The sequence below is a fragment of the Astatotilapia calliptera genome, chromosome 7 (genome assembly GCF_964374335.1).
Source record: "Astatotilapia calliptera chromosome 7, fAstCal68.1, whole genome shotgun sequence".
NCBI classification, from domain to species: Eukaryota; Metazoa; Chordata; class Actinopteri; order Cichliformes; family Cichlidae; genus Astatotilapia; species Astatotilapia calliptera.
In genome coordinates this window covers 10,927,728-10,951,333 of record NC_137428.1, presented here as the reverse complement: position 1 = coordinate 10,951,333, position 23,606 = coordinate 10,927,728, and the positions used below count along the sequence as shown (strand labels likewise).

Here is a 23,606-nt window from a genome sequence, read left to right as displayed (position 1 = left end):
ACCGATTTACTTACGAACAAATAAAACACTGAAAAAGCCAAACAATAACATTTTTAAGTTATCAAAGTGACTTATATATCATGTTTAACCCGAATAGTGAAAGACCGCAGGGGTTTGAAGACGATGTGTCAGTCGGCTCAGATATTTGAAGTTTATACAGCTACATTCTTACCTGAAAATATATTAAAAGTTTTTTTGCAACCCAGAAGGAGAAATAAGAGCAATATTAAAACTAAGTAGCTGCCACCATTGTTGGAAACTGGAATTGGCTGGGCCGCGCTATGAATTCTGCGAAATGGTTTTTCAATTTTATTGTCTGGGTGGAAAATCGGGAGAAATTCAGGAGACTGGTGGCTCCGGGAGATTTTCGGGAGAAATTCGGGAAAAATCGGGAGGGTTGGCATGTATGGTTGTGGCAACATCACTAACCTTGTCAAACACCTCAGAGTAAATCATATCACAGAATATGACGAGCGTATGTTGAGACGAACTGAAGAGGAGGACAGGGACAGGTGCTGCTAGTGCGAGACAGACGTCTCTCACGGAGTCCTTTAGTGCTGCAGCCAGGCAACATGCTCAAATAGCACACAACTTCAGTTTTTTTTATTTCTATGTGATGAACTCTGCATTATTAAGTGATAAGAACAAGTAATCTGATGTCCTGTAATCATTATGATGCTATAATTTGAGATACAATAAACAAAATAAGGTCTTGTACAAAGTATCGGTATCGGATCAGTATCGTTGATACCACCCTGAATATTACTTGGTATCGGATCGGAAAGAAAATCAGTGGTATTGCACATCACTAGTGCTTGAGCAAAAACTATTTTACTTGAAGATCATCGAGATTTTTTTTGGCAACGAGCCTTTGTGTTCTTTCGGTCAATGGTGAGTTTCTCCTTGGAATTCTGTTCTGGGTTCTTCTGTGTCCTTCTGGATGACCTGTTGATACACTGTTGAAGTAATTTTGGTCGGCCGGCCACTCGTGGGAAGGTTCAGAATCAGAATCAGAAAGGGTTTTATTGCCAAATGTTGAGCAGGTTTACAACATTAGGAAATTGCTGCGGTGCTTCAGTGCAAACATACTGTCATAAATTACGCTTAAATAGACATGAAAAAATAAAAATAAGAATAAGAATTAAAGTGCTACGTAGAAAGATATATACATGAGTGCAGGTGGTGATCAGTGCCAAACATGGAATGATGCAGTGAACACAGCGTAGGGTCATGTGTTAGTGGTGGGAACAGTCATACGGTTATTGTTCATGTGTCCAACAGCAGAGGGGAAGAAACTGTTCTTATGGTGAGAGGTTCTGGTACGAATGGACCGGAGCCTCCTGCCTGAGGGGAGCAGGTCAAACAGACTGTGTCCAGGGTGAGAAGGGTCAGCTGTGATCCGAGCTGCACGCCCCAGTGTCCTGGAGGTGTACAGGTCCTGCAGAGATGGGAGTCTTCACCATTATTCCAAGTTTTCTCAGTTACTAGAAAATGAAAAAGCCTTAGAAATTGCTCTGTAACTATTTCCAGACTGATAGCTATCAATGACTTCTCATCTGTTTCTTTAGATTGTCAGATCAAGTGCAGACCCAAATACTGGGTCTGCAACCCAGTATTTGTGTTTCAGGTCCTGGATTAATATTCTTTGATTTAGTGTTATCGTGTTCCCCCTAGTCGTCTCCACGTGTTATACGCTTCGTTTCTAGTCTTTAGATTTCTGTCACGGTGCCTTCCCTGTGTTCTACATTTAGTTACTCTTGTCTCAATGGTTCATGGTCTCTCTGTTCCCCTAGTCAGTCATGTCTCCATGTCACAGTGTCAAGTCTGTGTCTTTGTGACGGTCTCATGTTTCCTGTTTTATTTTGATAGTTCCTTTTCCCGTGTTCAGTGTATTCAGTTTTGCTTCCTCTTTGTCTCATTATGTTTGATTAGTCCCAGCTGTGTTTCTCTCCTGTTTCCCATTCTCTTGTTACTCCCTTGTATACAAGGGAGGCCTGTGTTTTCTTCTGTCTGTTGTTGTGTCATGCACCCTCTCTGTGTGTGTTTCCTTCATGATCCCGGTATTTCCTAGTTCTCTGTTCACAGTTTAGTTCCCCATTTTCTTAGTTTCTTAGGTTTTTGGTTTGAGTTTCATGTTTCTAGTTTCTTGTTTTTGGTTTTGTTTTCTGTATTAGTGTAAGAGTTTTTTCCAGCAATAAAGCTGCCGTTTTGAGTTTACTTCCCGTGTACGAGTCCTGCATTTGGGTCCTACATCCTGCCTGCAACACAGCAAACCATGACAGTGTTGTTTTTTGAGCTCATTTGGCTTTAAGTGATTTTTGACTCAATCAGTCTGGCAGCAATCAGACCTGGGAGTGGCTAATAATAATAACTGGACTCAGCTTTCCAGAAAACTTGATTCATCAAAGTTAATGTATAATTAAACAATTACTTTTTTCACACAGATCCAAGCAGGTTTGAATTGCTTTCCCCCTCATTTAAAAACAGCATTTCATATTTACTCGGATTATCTTTGTCCAATGTTAAAATTTGTTTAATGATCTTAAACATTTGAATCTACCAAATATGTAAAAAACTAAGGAATCAGGAAGGGGGCAAAAACTTTTTCATGACACTGTGCGTATGTCAAACAGTAGTAAGTACAAAAAAGAAAAAAAGCCCAGCTTCACAGAGCAAGTACTGTACAGTACACAGAATCATACCACCCTATGCTACACCGTGTGCTCTTCCTTTCACATCTCTCACTTTTCACTATCACTGTGAATGAATATTTCATATAATCTGAGAGTTTCAAAAAGGCTGATAAATAGGCAATTATATCTGTTTATCGGAAGGAACTTGGCCTGTTCAAAGACAGTAAAGAAATGGGAAGCTGGCTCCTTTGAGGGGCTCTGTTTAATTGGCTCTTATTCCAGTGTGACTTTAAGATGCCCAGCCACACAAGGTGCCACCAAATTAGCTTTGGCTTTAAGATAATATTTCTCTTTGTGTGCGAAATATTCACTCCTCAGCAAGAAAGCCCGACACTGGGGTAGAAGAGCATATCCATCATTTGTTTTGATACTTGCTCATTATCAGTGACTGCAGTATTTTTTAATGACACCATACCTAACCCTTTGTGCATTAGTTTCAATTAATGCACAAAACTTAAGTCATTTACCAAATCAAATATGAATACAAAATATTATATTTTATTAAAGGGTTCCAAAGCAACCCACTGGGTGATGCCATACTTCAATGCATCCATCTTTATATGAAACAGTAAAGACCTGTTAATCTGGGTGTCAGATCAGAAGATTTTACTATTACTTTATTAAGTTTTATAAGAATTTGAAAAAAAATTCTTCCTGTCATTCTTTAACTCTTCATGCCATAATTTTGTTAAACCTCTTGAATAAAAGCTGAAAGTCTGCACAAAAGTTGTATGCGTGTCCAAATACTTATGCACCTTACTGTATATTTGTTGTTTTCCACATTATTTGCATTGTGTCTTTTACATGCATGAATTTTTATGTCCCTATCTCTGTTTGAGTTCCAGCATGTAATTTCTTCCTCTGTGCTATAAAACAACCCAGCATGTCCTATCACTTCTGACCCAGTGGAGCGTGCATGATAGTCACAGTGTTGAGCTTTTCCTCTTCGCTGTGATGTGCTTATGTGTTTATGGCAATTATGTATCCCAGAGCCATTGCTTATGTTTGCAGTGTTGTAAGGTTAAAATGGTTAACATAAGATCTTTTATAGTTAAATGTGCAGAGAGCAACTGGACTATTCCTTTTTTTTCTCAGTATCTCCATTGAGGATGACTGCTTATTTATGTGTATTCATATGATCTGAAATCAGAGAACGAATGCTGGGGGAAAAAATTGTTTCCTTCTCATTTAACCCACTTTTGCCAAATACACCACCTCCCTCAGTTCATTCCTACTCTTAACCACTATCTTCTTCCTTCCCTGATTCCTCCTACTCCTCCCCCTCACTGCTGGCCTCTTTCATCCCCTGATGGCCCCCTCACTGCTAATTGGAGAGCGAGCTGTCCACTCTTCATTAAAAGATTTAACAGCCAGTCAATTAGGAGCTACCTCCCTCCACCCTAAACACACACACACACACACACACACACACACACACACACACACACACACACACACACACACACACACACACACACACACACCAACTAAACCATAGTCTGTAGCCATGGAGACAGTTGGAGATAAAAGCCCAGTGGTCATTTTGATGGACTTAGAAAATAAGTGGCCAGCTCAATTATAGATGTGTGTGAGGAATTACAACCTTCAAATTTTGGAACAGGGTGGGGTGAGGTGGGGGGTCTCTATTGACTTTCTACTCAATTAAACCGGATTTGAGTTAGTCCACATTCGCCCAATTTAACTTTCTATTCTGTGCCACAGCGAGTGTGAAGAGAGAGTGCATATGAATCACAGAAAATTGCCATTATGTCTGAGTAGATGAACTTAAAATGTTTTTAACACTTTGTATTATATAAAAAGTTTATTTTATATATATGTATGTGTGTGTGTGTGTGTGTGTGTGTGTGTGTGTGTGTGTGCATCATTCTAAAGAAATCCACCTGTGAACATCCATGGTTTAGACATCGTGGTCATGGACATGTACAAACTCCTGAGTGTTCAGCTGGTCAGATAAAACTCAAGCTCTGTACAGAAAAGAGCCAAAGTCAGCACCATCTCCTGGGCTGGCTGATGGAGGCTCTTTAGTGGTGTGCAGGACATTAGTGAGGGCCTTTTATAACATGGTGATGGCTTCTGCAATCTTTTATGCATTTGCCTACCGGGGAGGTGACAGCATGAAGAGGGACAGGTAACAGCTTAATAGACTGGTTAAGAGGGCCAGTTCTGTCCTGGTCAGTGCTCTAGGCCTCATAGAGGGGGTGGGTGAGAAGAGGATGTTAGCCAAGCGAATGTCCATGATGGGCAACACCCGCCCTCCCCTGCATGAGACTGTGGAAACCATGAGCACTCTAATTCACTTTTTCTTCCTGACCCTGGTGCTACTGTAGCACCTGCATTTCCCCAGTGTGGGATTAATAAAGTCTATATCTATTTCTTGTGACTTCTTTTCTTTACAAGAAGCCATAGAAAGCACCCTATACTCATCTTTCATCTTTCACAAGTTCCTATTGTGTTCTATAAGGAACACAGGTAAACTCAACAACTCATGTTGTTGCATGTTGACTGTGTAAGCTTGTGTAGTTCCATAGTCACAGATGAATTCTGAATGCACTGCTTTGCCTAAAACAAATGAGAGATTCAAGTTTACTTAAAAGCAACAAAAAATATGAAAGAGCAACACAAAGACAGGCTGTAAACACAGTGGGGTCAAAGTAATCAGTTTCCATATGTGGGTCAGCTTTGTCATATTAAATAGTATTTTATTAAAATTACATAATACCTACTCCTTCATAGGGTGAGCTGTTAGGAATGCCACACAGAAAATGAGAAAACTGGACTGAATAAAGGCAAACTTTGTCCAAATGTGTCCAGTGTGCCAACATTTAGTATATCTACATAAAAAAAGAACTGAGGGCTCTTCTTCTGCCCTCCTCACACTGGCTCACTCGCCATCTTCCATCCACTCAAAGACCGTTTCCATCGTTATCAGTGCTGGACATATTTTCAAGTATGAATTCCATCTTCCCAGTGGTTTGGAACAATCGATATTTAATGCTTATCGTACCATAATAGTCAACAGTGCGTAATACTTCTACTACAATTACTGTGACAGTAAAAAACTAAGGAAATTATGGCATCAGATGCAATCAGTGTGAAAATTCATGTTCACACTATATTTTACAGGCATAAATTGCCAGCTAGTGTGTTTCATATTTCTAAAGACATCTATCATAGCAGAATGCAAAACATCCACCAATCACAGTTACATAATGTTTAGAGCAGCTGGATATGCACAAATAAAGGGAGTGCAGCTGCATATCTGATAGAAAAAAAAACCCAGCATAAAATGAAACAGCCAAGTCCATTTAGATTAGCAAAAACACACGTAGTTATGAAAAATTGTGGTATCATTTTTTATATAGACAAAGAGAAAAAAGATACAGTAGCTTACCTGAAACTACATTATCAGTAAACGCAACTATACTACTTTGGCTACATGGAAATACTGCAACCACCGTCCACCATTCACTAATCTCTCTGTGTGGTTGAGCAAAAATATTGCAGTATTATTGAGAATTTACAGTAATTTTGTCTTTACAGAGTCTTAAATGATTTATAAAGTTAAACTGGTCCCTTTTTTTGTTGTGGGAAAGTTCACACTGCAGAAACATCATCCAAACGTATAAACTGATTTTCCTGATAGGGAAAGCTCAAATGCAAAATCTCGCTGGAATCTAAACTCCCTGTAAGAGCTGCAGGGCATGATGAAGGGTCACTTAAGACTTGCAGCAAAATCTCTGTGCAAGGGCAGAATCTATGTTTTCCTCAAGCTAAGACACGCTCTTACAGTGAATAGCCGTATGTGATGCAGACACACAAAGACACACTTGATTCTGAGTGTGCCTGAAAAAGCACTGAACAATAAACTGCAGTTCATTTGCAATTAACTCTCTTCACTAAAGTGGCGGTGCACTTAGAGCAGAAAATGCACTGAAGCACTGCAGCAGCTACAACATAGCATGAGCTGCTTAACTTTAAGTTGGAGGATATATTTAGCTCCTCATTCTCCTCTCCGTCTTACTCCTTTTCTCAGTCTTTATTTTTTGTTCCACTAATCTCCCACTCACTGCTTTTTATTTCCTTTCTGCTTCCCCTGCCTGCCTCTCATTTAGCAATGACTCTCAGACCAGTTCTGTGGGATTGTGTCATTATAGAAGTGCTATTACGGCAATAAAAAGAGCCACAAAACAACTTTGTATGACTATGGGAAAACCACTGAGAACATAATTTCTCTAATTTTATTTACTGTTCAAAGGTTTTTTTCCCCCAACACTTGATAATAAACACCCTACGTATGGATACAGGAGAGAGGGAGATCATTAATACAGTGAAGTAACGACAATACAACTTTCAGGTCTGTTAACAAATGGTACCGGCTGTTTATATTTACAAGCTGCCGATTTTAACGCACTGAATGTCAGGGAAGAAGGAGAAGGAGAAGAAGGAATTATGGCCACTCTGGCACCCATATACAGGTGGAGGAGAAAGGAGTTGGGAGTCATTAATCAATCGCCTTGTCCTGACTGAAGACAAAGCACTGCTGACATCAAGGACCTAAGCTGTCAGTGCTGCTTTGCAGCCCACAGCACAGAAGAAAAGGTGGATGTGGGGGAGAAAAGTGAGAAAATAGGAAAAGCGATGGCGTGATGAGGTAGATGAAAGACTGAAAAGGAGTATGAAAGGTTGACTTTATACCTTTGCCTTGGTTTAGGAGTCAGGATCTATCCAACAAGTAAATATTAAAAGGGGACAGGGTATACTGATGTACAAGCATGTTCACATGCACTTGAACACTGACAAAATTTTAGTTTCCGAAAACATATTCGAGTTACAATATAATCATTAGAGATGGCACGATACCACTTTTTTTATGTCTGATACCGATACCGATATCATAAATTTGGATATCTGCCGATACCGATATGAATCCGATATAGTGTTTTTTAATCAACAAAACTGTTTTTTTTTTAAATATCTTGCTGCATTTTGTATAAGTTCATACTCAAGTTTAAAACAACAACTACACTAAAGCTATTCTGTTATACCTGTATGCAAAAAAAAATATTTCATAGTTCAGCAATACTGATCAATGTAATAAACTTAAACCTACACCATCCTCCCTATTCTGGTATTTTAAAGAGTACTTAGCGTAAATATTAAGCAACCTAACTAATAGGGTTCCAACTCCCAGCAACAACAAAAATAAATAAATAAAAAATAGGGAACCACCCCTCACGCTCCACCTCATGATGCTTAATCGACGTAATCAACCTTAATTTGATGCAGTGTGAAAAAAAATGCACAGAAATCAATTATTTTTCAAGAAATATTAAATAGATTCAACATCTTTCTTCAACAAAATTGCAGACTGCACAGATGGTACCTTCCCAAAGGAAAAAGTACTATAGCTTACTAGGGTATATATATTAGACTTAATAGTCACTATATACAGTAATTGACTTCTATTCCTTTTACATCAAATTAAAACTTTGGGTGTCAGATAATTATTTATTAAAAGCTAGACATTTTAAATGAGAATAAGAAAGAAAAGTATGTCTTTGTGCCCCCTTTTCCCTGTTAATGCCCTATCGGCCCCCCTGGCTAAACTTTGCTAGATCCGCCCCTGCACAGTTACCAGCCGTCAGCTACGTAGAAAAAGATCCTCGAGTAGAAAGTAATATTAAATAAATTCTAACAACAGCTTATCAAGCTTAAACGTGCTGCTGTTGTTCAGCCGCTGGTTTCCTCTTTCTGGTGCAAAGTGGGCCAAAAACAAACAAGAGAGACGGACTCGCAACAGAAAAGCCGATCAGCTGATCATTAAGCAGTTTCATGATTCAAGTAGCAGCAAGAAGAGGCAGTCGCTTGTTAAGCTTAACGCAGGAATGCTTTACAGAGATGGACTTACACACTTGCTTTACTTCTCTCGGGGATAACTTTGTCGGAGATGAAATGCCGGGTTGCTAGCGAAGCTCCAGACCACCGACAGGTCCCGCATGCCACAGCCGCTCTATCACGTGATGCATACTGCTCCGACGTGCTAACGTTCTGAGGCGAGTTACGGCGTGTTGCAAGTTTTGTGAGGTGCTTTCGTGATATTTAATGGATCGGATTACATTTTTTATTTTTCTCCGATATCCGATCCAGTAATTTAGGTCAGTATCGGACCGATACCGATACGTAATATCGGATCGGTCCATCTCTAATAATTATACACTTTATGTGTAGACCTCGATTCAAGTCAATTCATTTTTATTTATATAGCAACAAATCACAACAACAGTCGCCTCAAGGAGCTTTACACTGCAGGGTAAAGACCCTACAATAATAGAGAGCTCCCGCAATCAGATGATGAGCAAGAACTCTGGTGACAGTGGAAAGGAAAAACTCCCTTTTAACAGGAAGAAACCCCAGCAGAACCAAGCTCGCGGAGAGGTATCTGCCATAACTAAATAGGGACGATGGGAGGAAGAGACACGCTATTGAAGAGAGCCAGAGATTAATAATAACTAATGACTAAATGCAGAGTGGTGTTTAAACACATAGCGAGTGAAAGAAGAAAAACTCCCAAAGCTAGCTATTCCAGTGTAACTAAGGAAGGATTCAAGGTCACTTGACTCAGAGCTAAGGCAAGTTTTAAGCCTAATTTAAAGCAGAGAGGGTGTCTGTCTCCCAAATCCAAACTGGGAGCTGGTTTCATAACAGAGGGGCCTGCCTCCCATTCGACTGTACATCTGAAAACGTTTTGTGTTTTTCTTGAAGGCAAGTCAAGTTTGTATTGCTTTTCAAGTGCCTTCATCATTTCAAATGTTAATAATTAAAGGCAACATTTTGGATTTGTCTCATTAGCTCTCTTGGCCAGAGTTTATTCAATAAGGAAAGAAACTGAAAATTTTAAATTAGTCTGAGTGATTCATAATTATAAGTCACAGCGCTGTAAAATATATGGCTGGTGTAGACTCATAACTTAGCAATGGACAAAATGAATACGGCATACATAAATGTAATTTTAGAAAAAAAAAATTTTTCAAAACCGACGATGACGTTGGCGTCGGGATTTGAGTTGTGAAAGCGTCTGTGCTGAATGTAGAAGCCACGTCCGAAGTTCACTCTGATGCCTCTGTCTTTCTAAATGGAGGGAAAATAACTGCGTGTGTATATGTAAGCATGTAAAAACTGCAGATAGTAAGATTAATAGCAACAGTATTTTGTCTAAATCCACCATTGTAGAAATTTATCTCATATAAACAACGTGGTGCACAGTGTGACGTCAAAAAAGACTCACACCTTTGACGTTGCATGACTAAATGTCCGTTTTCCTCATCCACACGTAAAAGCGAACACTGAGTTTTTGAAAATCTCCACCCTGGCAGGAGTTTTTAAAAATCTAAGTAACCCTTCAGTAACCCAAAATGGCGTTTACATGTGGATGAAAGGCAGAAAAAGCAGCGTTTTCAAAAATACCTGTGTACGTGTGGACGTAGCCATAGTCACTTGCATGACAACATTTGATCAAAGCACTTTCAATTTGGGTGAAACACTCAGTTTTTAGCCTGACCAGTGACAAACAAATCCATCAGAGATAAAGTAAGAACAGACTTTCAGAAAAATATAGAAGGGTTCAACACATTTCACTACAAAAAAAAAGAGAAAAGCAAAAGATTAGAGAATGCCATAAAAATATCTCAAAAAAGGCAAACAGTGTCGTTTGGACAGATAAAACTAACCTGCAACAGAATTACACAGAGACAGAGTTTGGAGAAAGGTCACAATCTGATCCATACAACTTCACCTGTGAACACTGGGGGCACTGTTATGCACGGCATGCAGTGGTGCTGTGTCAGTGATTATTGATGATGTGACAGAAGATGGAAATAGCTCAAATTCAGCCACGCATGCAAAACTGAGTGAAAAGTGCCTCAGACTATAGGTGGAAACTAAGCCAAAACATACTGTGAAAATGAACAGGGACTTTTTCAAGGTCAGGAAGTGGAATATTCTGAAACAACCAAATCAGTCTCCTGCTTTCAACTCCATTGTGGATGTACTTCACCTAAAGAAGATAAAAGTAAAAAGTGGGCAGAAAGACCCAAAACAACATCTGAAGACAGATGCAGGTACGACCTTTACTGCCAGACCCTTCAGGCGATGTCTGACCAAGCATCAGGAGGTGGAAACGCACAGTCCCATGGAAACCCATGAAGTGACATTTAGGCTCCTGAAAATATAGGACTGTGTAACAAACACTTGTAACCAGCCATTCTGCTATTGAATAGCTGTTAATGGAGCTGCTGAAATACAAACTGATGATGCTCATAGTTGAACATGAGCACAAGTTTAATGTGCCTTTTTACACCACCAAGAAAATGAGCTATCATTTAGTTTGACGTTGAGCTCGTCGCCCACCATGTGTCTGACTGTTTGCTAGGTGCTGTTTTGGGGAGCAAGAGCAAGAGCTCCGCAGATGATGCCCAGAACGTGACCAGTTTGCACCAAGTCAGTATGATCTAGCACAGAAAACTTCATTTTTCTGTTAAATTTTCAGCACAAATATTTCCAGGCCTGTGACTGCATCATGCTGTTCAGTGGCCTTTTCTGTTCCCAACATATCCCAGGACACACTCCGACAGATGACAGCTGCTTGGATTCACAAAGTGGAAGAACTGAAAAACAGACAGTTCGTGCTGTCACCTTTGTGAAAGTCTCAAATTGATTTTTCTTCTATGAAGAACTTGAACTGAAAAACTTTTTTTTAAATTTCTTTTTACTGTCATCCGTGTAAAACTATCCAACTACTTTTTATGCACTTGGTTACCTTGGTAAAAACAAGAGAAACAGAAAAGCTGAAGCAACAATAATTACACTTTTTTTTGCAGATAGATGCAAAAAAAAAGTTGTGTTGAATGCAGTTTACATAACTAAGAATAATAACACTAAACAGTGCCAGTAAAGTGGACTGTATCCTCACTGAAGAAGTGTATCGTGTACAAAGAATGATACAAAAGCTAATCCTTAAAGACAAAAACTTTTTGGATAAAACTCTTCAGAGATTACTAAATGTTTTTTTTCTTCTATCAAATGAGCAAAAAAAGAAAAAGAAAAAATATATAATATGCACTTTGATGGGCTTTAAACGTTCACTGTGAGCAAGCAAAAAAGAAACAAAGCTGAGATGAAATTCAGCAGATTTTTGCTTTTGGTGCAGACTCTCTTCATGAACTAAGATGCTCCACCGATTTACCAAAGACGGTTTTTAATCACAAGTTGTTACTAATGACATTAGTAAGTTTTCTCTTTTACACAAAGGTACAGAGTCACATTAATGAGTAGTAAGTGCCTGTGCTTACCTTCCATTTAGTGTTAAAGTGGCTGCAATCTTTTTAATTTACAGCTTGTTTTGTAAGTTTTCGATTTTTTGGATAAAGTTTGTTTTCCTTGACTGAATCACTGTATTATACATACACATCATATGCAACATCCACCAGATGCTGCTTTATTATCCAGCATCCAGCAGCACACTGAATATGTCACTGTCAATGATCTGTGTCATCTCTTCCCCATAGTGTGTACAAAAATATCTGCACTTGCATCAGGGTTAATGACCAAATATTCAAGAGTGAGTTCTTAAGAAGAATTTATACAACTCAATAAAAATAACCCCTTTTTGTCCTGCACAGAATCTTAATCAACAGTTTACCAGCTTGAAGCTTAACAGCGATGGCGTGATTGCAGGGATATTTAAGAAACTCCTGAGCAAAGGAGAAAAAACCTCCAGGCGATTTCACATTTCATTTTAGTTGAACCTTTTAGCTTAACAGACACACTTTTTCTCACACAAAGAAAAATAGATATATTGCAGATGATTTAGCTACTAGTAAAGTTACATTTACAGTCCTTGGGCATCCACATAATAACACATCTAATACACTAACAACTAGCTTTCAACTAGCTTAGAGCTTGAAAATGTTGAAAATGGTATCACGTTTTTTATTTAATGCTACAATATGATGAAAAGGGCATCAGTTTAAAATGTATACCATGAAGTATGAGCAGGAAAAAAAAAAATCACTATCAACGATGCTTTAACATTACCTACTGTACAATCTGAGACTCCAAACAACAACAGTAGTTGATATCCACTGCTACAGTGCAACACGTCTATTAACATTTCTGTGGGCCGGGAGTACCAACACGTTACCCTGACTAATGCAAAAAGTAGCTGTAACACTGTGTGTATCATGCATGAGGAAGAATTTCTTGAGCCACAAGGTAAACAAACTTTGGCAGAATGACAAAGCTGTGTCAACACAAATCAGCGCTCTGTCTCATAGTCTGACTGCAGCTCTCCATATCTGTATGTATGTCTGTGGCATCCCATTGAAACACACAGATTTACTGACACCAAGGTAGCCATTAGCAGCACTCTTCTCACCTAACTGCAGCAGAGGGGGTACTAAATCTCAAAAGCCTGTCATGGCAACAAACTCATATAGGCTTAATTTTTGTTTTATGTTCAAGTCTGAGCCAAAATGGGCCATGCCACACAAAACTGGAGCACTGTTTATGACATCAGCCACATGCTGTGACAGTGAACATTTTTCATACTGTGTGACCAGTTAAGGAGACAAGTCAAGCTACTCCTAACAGCAGAGTCCCCCGTCACAGACTAATATTATGTGATCGCCACGCAACATTTAGTTAAACCCCAGCAGATCATTCTCTCTTACACTGATAACAAAATAAATCAGTAATGGCTTTGACATCTTCACAATTGTCTGTCAGATTTAACCAAATTGAAGATATTAGAAACTAATTCAAATTTTCAAGTCAATAAATCAACAAAACATTTGAGCTGAGACAACACTCTCACTGCAACAGCTTCTTAAAGAGGACGAACATCTGTAAACAACTGTACAGGGTACTGTAATTTTACTGTATGTCATTAAAATGACATAAAGACCTTGAGGTAACAGTGTTGAACTTCGACTAACACTGATAATTTCTAAATATATCAAATAACCCATACACTGAATTATTTTTTATTTTGTAAACCCAGGTCATCTTGTACCCTTTTCAGCTTCACGTCCTCTTTGTTAATGCTCCTGCCTTTTCTGAAATATCCTTTCATCTTCACATACACCTCCCCTGTGGCTTTTCATATTTACCAAACTGTCTTTAATCTTTCATATTCTAGAGTTTTATTTTGCTTTGGGGTATTTCTTGTGCATGCCCTCCTGACAGTTTTTTGATAGTATTAGGCATTGTTTGGATTTCATGTCTTTCTTTCGCCTGTCACTTGATGCAATGTTTGCTTCATGGGCCGCATTCCTGCTCTGTACATTAAAACAGAGATTACTGACTTTTATCTTGTCATCTGTCAGATCCCCGCCTTTGAGTCAGCTTGAGCTCGTGTATAATATGGTTGTCTCCCTCCTTTGAGGGTTTCCTCTCACCTGAGCCTCCACTTATCAGTTTTTTCACTCTTCCCTGTGAATATTTGTGATGACACTGTTATGACTACTTTAATCAAATATATATGTTTATATAATCTGTATTTTCTTTCACAAGAATCATTAACAGGTTAATAATCCAATTAAAAGAGCTGTGAAAAAAGTAAATGAAAGACAATGTACAGTTTATTTGTGAATTAGTGCACTAATAATTGCCTTACGTTAGATTACAAGGACTTCACTACCCATAATGCTCTTATAAGTTATCTAGCAATGTAAAGATATTACTTTCTAAACACAAGAAACTAGTTAAGCCTGTGAAATATGTGTATTTCTGGTTTACATTGACAAGAGAAAATGTCTCGTTTCAAGCGTAGGGTCTCTTCTTGTTTTGGAGCCACTGTGAGATAGCAGTAATTCCCTTTGCAGTATCAAGAAAATTACCCGAATACATCTGGAAAAATAGCGGCAGGGCTCACTCAAACAGACAATGATTACGATTCTGCAGTTCAGATACTCCAAAGTAGATTTAGAAAGAAGGTTCTCATTGGAAATGCGCATGTGTCAAAGCTAGTGAATCTCACTCATCCAGTGTTGGTGCACTGAGGCAGTTACAGTATATGATGAATGCAAAATTCAAATTGGGAGCCTAGAGTCAATGGGACTGGTATTGGATACCTGTTAAAGATGCTACTAGAGGACATGACTCTTGGTTGTAGCTGTCAGAATTGAGCAGAAGACAAATGGAAGGTGGTGGATGTTCTTCAGGACTATCAGAGTGAATAGAGAACTTGGCAAATGATGACCTTGTACAATCAGACAAAGAGCCTCTCTGCTCACAAGCCATGCAGGAAATCATCGTCCTCCAGTGACATGAAACTAAAGAAACCATGAATGGCACCCATCCATGCACTGAAATCACATTTGTAGAAGATGAAGAAGCTAGGCAGGCACTTTGTATGATTCGGAAATATACTGCAAGGCAAAGGACGAGTCATTTGTAACATGTGGAGGCTGGCATCACATATCTATTTGTGAGGAAAAATGAGGCACATCCATGTACGGAGTCTAAACAGACAATGTCATTTTGCCAGTACTTTCCCATCAGAAAAGATGAAGCCTGACAATGAGAACACTCTGTTGTTGCATTCTGCCAAAGCGTGGGGGGTAAGGAACACGTGTAGGATGATAGTCTGTTTCTCGCTTTATGGAGGAAGTCAGAAGAGCTTTGATTGTGACAATGCAGCGATGGTGCTGGAACGACCAATCATCAGACAAGGGACATTTAACCTCTGCACATTTGGCTCTGTAACATGTGAAGCTAAGCTTGGAAACCATCTGGCATAAACTGCAATATACCGAAATAGAAACAGCTGCAACCTCTCAAGTGTGCACTTGCATTAAAGGTTCACCGCGATTTCACACAGAGGGAGGTGAAGAAGTCTAATATTTGCACACTTCCCTGGCGATACAAAACCTAACTTTTTGTGGCAGCTGCTCACATTGCTAGTGACAGATAATTAAGGTCAGATACATACAGACTGGTGTCATTAGATTATAACCTTGCACGGGCAGTTTGGGACACTGTAATAATTTCCATCATGAATTCTGAAAATTTAGGTCACTGAGAATCACAAATGAAAAGTCTGGGAGTGAACGAATGAACGAAGCTGCTCTGACAACAAAACAACTCTGGGCAACTACCGCACTGGCAAGAAATGGTTAAAAAGGTTTGAAAAGAAAATCAAAAAAGATATCAATGAAGTGATGGAGGACAACTCGACAAAAGGGATGGTGAGGATGTGCAAAGGAATAATAAATCACTATTAAACATTCAAGCGTAATACCTGAAAAAGGATAAATTAGTCCCTGAATTTAGGAAGTCCCTGTCTAAAGGAGTGCTTCTGCACATATCAGCATCATAACTGGATTGGGATGCTGGGAGATTTCTGTGGTTTATGGCACTGTTAACAGGAGCTGTATGTGCTCAGAATGACCAGGGCAGTGCCCAGCAGAAGGAAGGACATTTAACAATACCCAGTGGTGATAAAGACCATCAGAACCTCACTTTATGTGAATGACTTTATGCAAGTTTGCAGGAGGTGTCAGTGGCTCACTCAGTGACAGCAACATGAACACAGAGTCTGCTGCAGGCATGGCCCGCCTGTTTAAGTGAATAACAGGCTCTCTAGACCTGATAGTGAAGCAGTAGATCTCTAAAATTCACATCACTTCACTGGCAAGGCAGACATTTCACACATTTGTTTCAAGGTAGATGTTTTGCTTTTAGATTTAAGGCAAAGGTTGGACAACAGAAAGTGGCACCACTTCCACTGTTGTTGATTTCGGAGGATTATGCAAAATCATCGGGGCGTATTATGCCAGAGATCCAGCTCCCTTTCAGCTGGATCTCTGGCATAATACGCCAGAATAACGTCAATGAACCACAAGAGTTCAGTGTTCAGACATTACATAAAGTTTTGTTAGCAGTCCAAGAGTCAATTGTATTTCAGGGTCCATTCACTAAAGAAAATGCCTGACTTTTAAGTACATGTCTCAACGAATAAATTCCAAAGTAATTAGACTAAAGTACAAAAATCATATTGAAGAAAATGTGAGGTGTCACTTTTTGGAAAAGCAATTTGTTTGAAGAGTACAAAGTTTCAAAGTGAGGGTACAGTGTTGCGCTAACTACCAGCTGGTGAAGGATGACACAGAGAGAAAGACCAACAGAGTAAAAGAGAGAGAAAAAAGGAACTTTTAGTGCTCTTGCACATCCTCATATAGAAAATCACCAGACAGTCAAGTGCTGAGTGGACTAACACACTCTTATCCTTAAATTTTAACACCTTGTGGGATATGCTGAAAAAAAAAAAAACTCCCCATGTTCTCTCTTTTCTTCCTTAGCCATCGCTTTCTTTATTCGCCGTCTTCCTCCCCTGCTTTTAGTTCAGCTCTTGACTCCTCAAAAACCCGTTCCCTCATTTCCATGAGAATTTCTCTGCGCTGCCCTTTCCGCTACGGGGAAGCTGCATCAGACCTGTGCAGGTGGCTGATTTAGGTGTTTTACAATGGAGCATAAATTACATAAGGATAAGTGTGTGTGCAGTAAAATTGATGAGTAACAGTTAGAGTTTGATTTCTGCTCAGTCAGAACGCTGTAACCTTGCTAAAAGGATGGGAAGTGAAGCTAATTACATGAAGGATGGCCTCCAATCATGCAATCTTCAGCGTGTGCTTTAGTGTGTGTGTGTGTTTGCAGTTGTCACCTGAAGCAGTATTGATGGTCCTGACAGCCTCCCTGGTGCTGACTCTGTTATTAGGGGGATAGTCAGGGACAGTGTTTTCGTAGTGCTTCCCTGACATCCGTGGACTCACTTTGGCAGGTAGATGACTGAAAAATAGAGAGATGGAGAAGGATGGAGAGGAGGGAAGGGGGAAAAGAGAATTAGATAAAAAAGTGAGGAGGAGGAACGGAGAATAGAAGACAAAAAAACAATAAAATGCCTTGGATTTGGAGAATTGGCTTACGCACGAGTGATACAAAAGAGGAATGAAGGTGAGATAGAAGGTGATGAAAATGTGATGAAGGAGATGAAAATTGGTTTCTGTGTGTGCGTGCAAGAGTGACAGATGTTTTAACCAAAGACGATTTGTGCTTGAAACACTGCCTGGTTCCCATTACAGCCGCTGACAATCTGAGTTTTACACATAATACCGTGACACATGTGCACAGTCACGAACAAACACACATGTGCACATTCCCAATTTCACACATAACAGCCAGCGATCCCCTCATTGGCTCACCCTGATTGGCTGTGCTGCTCATCAATGGCATCCACGGCACTCTCCACAGAGCTCAGGAGAGACTGGATCTGATTGGCTGACTCCTTCAGCAGGAAACGGGTAACAAATTGCTCCACGTTGGTTCCCCTCTCATACACCTGGAGAGAAAAAAAAAGGATTGACAGCGTGTGTCATATATAATTTGAGTTGTTCTGTCAAAAGATGTAACATCAAAATGTCTGTGAAGTCAATGTTTTCTTCCCCTTTCATCATGTCCTTCACACATCACAGCGCAGCACTGCAGCCTTCCTGTCCGTTACTATCCTGAAGAGACTTTTCAGCTCAAATCTTATTTTGCTTCTTCCTTGCATTCATTTAATGGTTGATTTGCTTCTCGCAGTGGACAGACAGCAGATAGGGAGGCAAAAATAACAAGTAAAAACAGACTAGTGCACTGTATTTGGAGAACTTGACAGCTGGTAATGGATTATTGGATAATGAACGACTTGAGACGTCTATACAGACAGTTGATTATTTGACTTTGTGGATGTAGTGTGTTGCAGCTGCAGTGAAAAAGGAAAGGTTGGTGTCACTGAAACTTTGAGACAAGCGTTGTCTTTCACAAACGGCCACTACTGTGTGATGCTATTCTGCTGTGTGTGCTAATTACTGTAAATGATATATATAAATAAAGCTTTTACTTTTAGAATTTAAGAAGCACTTTTGCCTTAAAGGAAATGTTGAATTATGGAAATCTTGTAGCCCCATAGGGACACGAAAATGTGACTTCCTACTTCCTACTGTTTCAGTTCAGATTCAGCAGACAAAGACACGAAGCCGCTGAAACAATATTCTTCTTCTCTAGCAATACACAAAGGCATAGCAGCAAGAAAGGCGAGGGATCAATAAAGTCATCAGTTGTCAGCATCATTCACCGTTCTACTACAATACTGTTCCACCCGATTTACACCAGCCGCCTTAGATGAAGTGCATCAGTCTGTTGGTATTCAGCTTTCCCAGAGCTGTTTTAAATTGTGTCATGAGTGGCTATGAGTCCTTGAACGAATGCATATTTAAAATAAATGAGAATCCAATAATAAACGACAGACCTGTGAATGTGGAAAATTTGGAAAAGTTTTTAATTTTTTTTACCTCAAACATTTTCAAAGACAGAAGCTAAAAAAAGACAAGTGACATCCTAGTGAACGCATCAAAGCAGGCGTCCCCGAGCTGCTCCGCTGATAGTGTGAACACAGCAAACTGGCAGAGGAGTTGAGTGTTTCAGATAAGACTGGCACTCCTGCTTTAACTCTGATGACCTTATCACAGCGACCACTTAATTATTTAACGGCGTGAAGGTGTGCTTTAAATAAATTTAAAAAAAGCCAGTCCATTCAAAATGAGTCGCAGCACATCTGTCAGTTCTGGATTTCAAGTATGAGGCTGTACTTTACAGTTTACTGCAAGTTACAGTTTGCATTTAAAGACTTTAAGGTAGTGTTTTGGTTTTTCTTTGTTCTCTTTCTCTCTCAAAAAATTAATCTAAATTCTAAAAGATTGACATGAATAGTTCATTTTCGCTCCAAGTTGGGAACATTGGCATGTCAGTATAAGAAATTGAAGAGTTATTTCCAAGGCTAGTGGTTACAGTATATGTAAACATGTATGTAAAATAAAGCGAAACTAATAAGAGTATGTTTCTAAAATTTTAACCCTCATTATTTCTACTGTACCAATATTTGACCATATGATTAAGTAATTTAGGTCCTGGTAACCCATCGAGGGCAAACTGTGGCTCTTACCACTTGCTGGTTGGGAGTTTTGTTCCCAATTGCCCTGAAGATCCTAAATTGGACCAGTAGAAGAAAATGCATGGAAGTGTTTTTATTTATGCATATTTGAAACTGTTTTAGTCAGAATATAGAAGGAGAAATACACAGCTGCAGCTCTAACATATTTTATAGCAAAAATAAAGCCCAATAAATCATAAACATAGTAGTACTAGGCAGTCTATTTGATGAATGTGCCATGTCTGGTAAACTTAAAAGTAGAAAAATGAAAAGAAAAAAGCACCAGGCTGCATTTTAAGAATAGATAAAATCTGGTAGTGGTGGTACTGGATCTCCAGGGAGGAAAGCATCAAAAAAATATCCATCCATCCATCCTCTGGAGTCTGGAGCCTATCCCAGCTACCGTAAGGGGGTGGGGTACACCCCGGACAGGTCGCTAGCCTGTTGCAGGGCCAACACGCAGAGAGAGACAACTATTCACACTCACATTTACACATATGGACAATTAACTTAACTGCATGTCTTTGGTGGGAGGAATCTGATGTACCCGGAGATAACCCACGCAGACATGGGGAGAACATGCAAACTCCACACAGAAAGGCCCCGGCGAGATTATGGTGCGTCAAAACTAATCACCTGGAAACATTTCAAAGTCAACCAAAGTATTTTCCACCAACTCATGGAGCAACTTCAGCTTAATTAGCTAACTGGACACAGTTGAACCAATTTGCTTCACCCAGATGTCTTCAGTCTGCAAACTTAAGAGATGGTGACAGAATTTGAATTCTATTTTTGCTGCTAACGTTGGGGCCTGACAGGCAACGGTGACAAAGAAATAAAACTGCCAGCTTTCATGTACTGCTTAAGACATGTTTAAGGCCAAAACCTTTTCAGAATAATACATGAAAACCTGACTATTGAACACCAGGCCATAACTGACTGCACATGTACTCTAGAGAGTGGAGTCAGTCGGTCATGTCAGCTTTACTGTCAGGAGTCACAGTGCAGTGATTCAGGAAGACAATTAAGGTTCCTGTGCATTCACCCATTCTCTGCTGCACTCTAATCAAAGACAAACGCTCCTGTGAGACAGCGAATCACACAGGCCTCTGTATTGACTTCCATTATCATAGTCAATGACTTCCACACATGCACACAAGCAAGCATACACTGAAAGAGCCAAACTCATCCGTATCTGTGTGCAGAATAGTCCAGTCAGCTAGTTCTGATTTTCAAAAGCATCCAATAAAAGCTCAACTATCTGTAAAACAGCAACCAGATTACAGAATTTAGGCTTGTCGTCCAATTTGTACTTACTGTTTTATTCAGGAGGCGCCGATGACACATTAATGACTACCACGCTGAGATTCAATTATTTAAGAGGGATACACGTCTGAATAAACAGAAATGAAAAAGGAGAATCTTATCAGTTTTATTGAATAGTTTATGACGGTGTTGCGAGTCAATTGTGGACATTTAGTCTTAAAATTGGAAAATGCTGATAAAGTCTTGCCATTTATTTGATATATTCAACATGCTTTGTCTTTAGTTAGACAAGCTGAGTTCTAGCATTTATAGCAAACAAAAAAAATATTGGTAGGAAATTCCCTCTGGGTAAATGTAAATGCATGTGCCTTATAAATCAGCAGATTTGCAAGAAGGATGAGCTAAGATATAAGAATTATGATGGTCGGTAGAGGCAAAATAATAGATGAAGGCTGAGATATAACTGCCCTTAGCACAATTATCCAAATGTTCATACACAAAACAGACACAAGATTTAACACAAGTCAGGGCAACTCAGGGGGTTGGGAAGCTCATCTGTAACCGGAAGGTTGCCAGTTTGATGCCCCCAGCTCTCTCTGTCCTGGTCGTTGTGTCCTTGGGCAAAACACTTTACCCTACCGCCTACTTGGCCAGAGGGGCTGATGGCGCGATATGGCAGCATCGCTTCTGTCAGTCTGCCCCAATGCAGCTGTGGCTACAACTGTGGTTTGCCTGCACCAGTGAATGAATGAATAGTGGAATTGTAAAGCGCTTTGGGTGCCTAGAAAAGTGCTATATAAATGCAATCCATTGTTGTTATCATTAACAGAGCCATTATCCACAGACTGGATGGAAATGAATGGATGTGTCACAAACAACAAGAAGCTTATTTGTTTCCTTGTCGATACCGTGTCACCCCATACATATATATTACCATATTATGTCGTTGTAAGTTTTTAAGCATTGATAAACCTAACATGAAGACAGATTTCAATCTCACATAAAATGGAAAAGTGCATGAGCTCATATGAACGTGTATGCAAGATCGCTGATCATAACTGTAACATTTGGGCACTACTTGCAAAGGTTTGCATCAAAGCAAACCATGAAAATAAGATTTGACAAACTGGAGAGTTGTAGGGACACACAAGCTACCAAGAATATGAAGTATGAAATTTTAAAGGCACTGTGCAGAATTCAAAAAATTCTCAATTTGGGTATCCAAAAACATGCCACCAGTATAACTTCAGAGAAAATGGAGTGCCTTAATGGCCAAGGCGTTTAAGGCCTAACAGTTCTGTGGCACACCATTCCACATCTCTCCCTCTCTCCCCCATTTTTTCTGTCATTGCTGCACTAAAGAATTACATTTATTCAAATTAACCGATGTAAACATGAAATTGAAAATCACGATTAGTGTAAAGCAATGCACAGAAGTGTGTAAAACAAAAGCAATGGCTCAGCTCCATTTATGAAAACCTGCCACACAGAACAGATACAGCAACACTACAAGAGGCCCCGGGGCTGTAAACAGTATAACAAATATATTTTTATGCTATTACAGTTGCAGGCAGAGTTTTTTTCAGCTTTTTTCACGAAATCATTTTCCAGGACATTTTCAGTGACATGAGGCTGTTATAAGAGATCACGTTTGTGTCCTTACTGAAAATGTCCCTTTAAATTTTAGCCACTTCAAAGTAAAAACACATTCCTGACAAGTACCTTGACACAGTGCTGTTTTAAATACAGCGGGTGCTGACAATGAATACTGGCCCTTTTTTTCCCTTTGTAGAATTAAGTGAAGAAACTACTGCATTATTTTTCAACGCCACTAACAACTCTACTTTTAGTGCTTGATGTATGTGTTAACAAGGTTAACCGAGAAACAACCTAAATAAACCTTTTTTATTGACCATTCTAAAAGTACAGATGGAAAAATACGACCAAGAAGTCAGCTGCTACAATGCTAACAGTACATAAAGCAACTGTTTCGTAGAATTGCCGATCTATTTAATGCTGTGAACAGTCATTATGCATCCTTAAAGTACAAAAAATAGAAAATTTACAGATACATAAAGTTCCAACTAGGTGCTGATAAATACACAAAGCAGTCAAAACACTGTGCAGGGCGTTTTAAACTGTTTTAAAGATCATGACTTAACAATGGAGGCCATCGGATGAGCCCCTGTATGACACCAGGCTGTATAACATGTGCCATTTTACCAGACATTAATAAAATTTGGTTTAACACATCTGAAACTATCCAAACTTTTAAACACATGATGTTTATGCAGCTCAAACAGCTGCAGAACACTTTAAAATATGCAGTGAATGCAACATGTTTTAGGTAGCGTGTATATCCACCGTGGTCCTCCCCATTCTTCCTCAGTTATCCTGCCCCCTCCTTGCTCCCTCTTTCAAATGTTTCACATGGACCCAGCTACAAAACCCAGGATATGAAAACTGTGATCTATAATTCACACAGATCATTGACCCAGGAGGAGATACACCCTCCCTCTCTCAGCTGGCTCCCTGAACACGACCTAGTAATTAGCTTTGTGTATTATTCCTAGCATCTATAAGTGTGTCTTTATCTCATA

At 39.4% G+C, this 23,606-nt stretch overlaps 1 protein-coding gene across 2 annotated transcripts in view; it reads right to left on the bottom strand.

The window, feature by feature from the left end:
- Positions 1 to 23,606, bottom strand: part of necab2 (N-terminal EF-hand calcium binding protein 2) — a 149,198-nt gene that overhangs the window by 49,551 nt on the left and 76,041 nt on the right. For both annotated transcript variants that reach the window (XM_026172965.2, XM_080303435.1), the window contains exons 6-7: positions 17,972 to 18,108; positions 17,434 to 17,558 (exon numbers count right to left, since the gene is read on the bottom strand). In XM_026172965.2, coding sequence (XP_026028750.1) covers positions 17,434 to 17,558; positions 17,972 to 18,108 — 262 coding nt within the window. The remainder of the gene's footprint in view (positions 1 to 17,433; positions 17,559 to 17,971; positions 18,109 to 23,606) is intronic.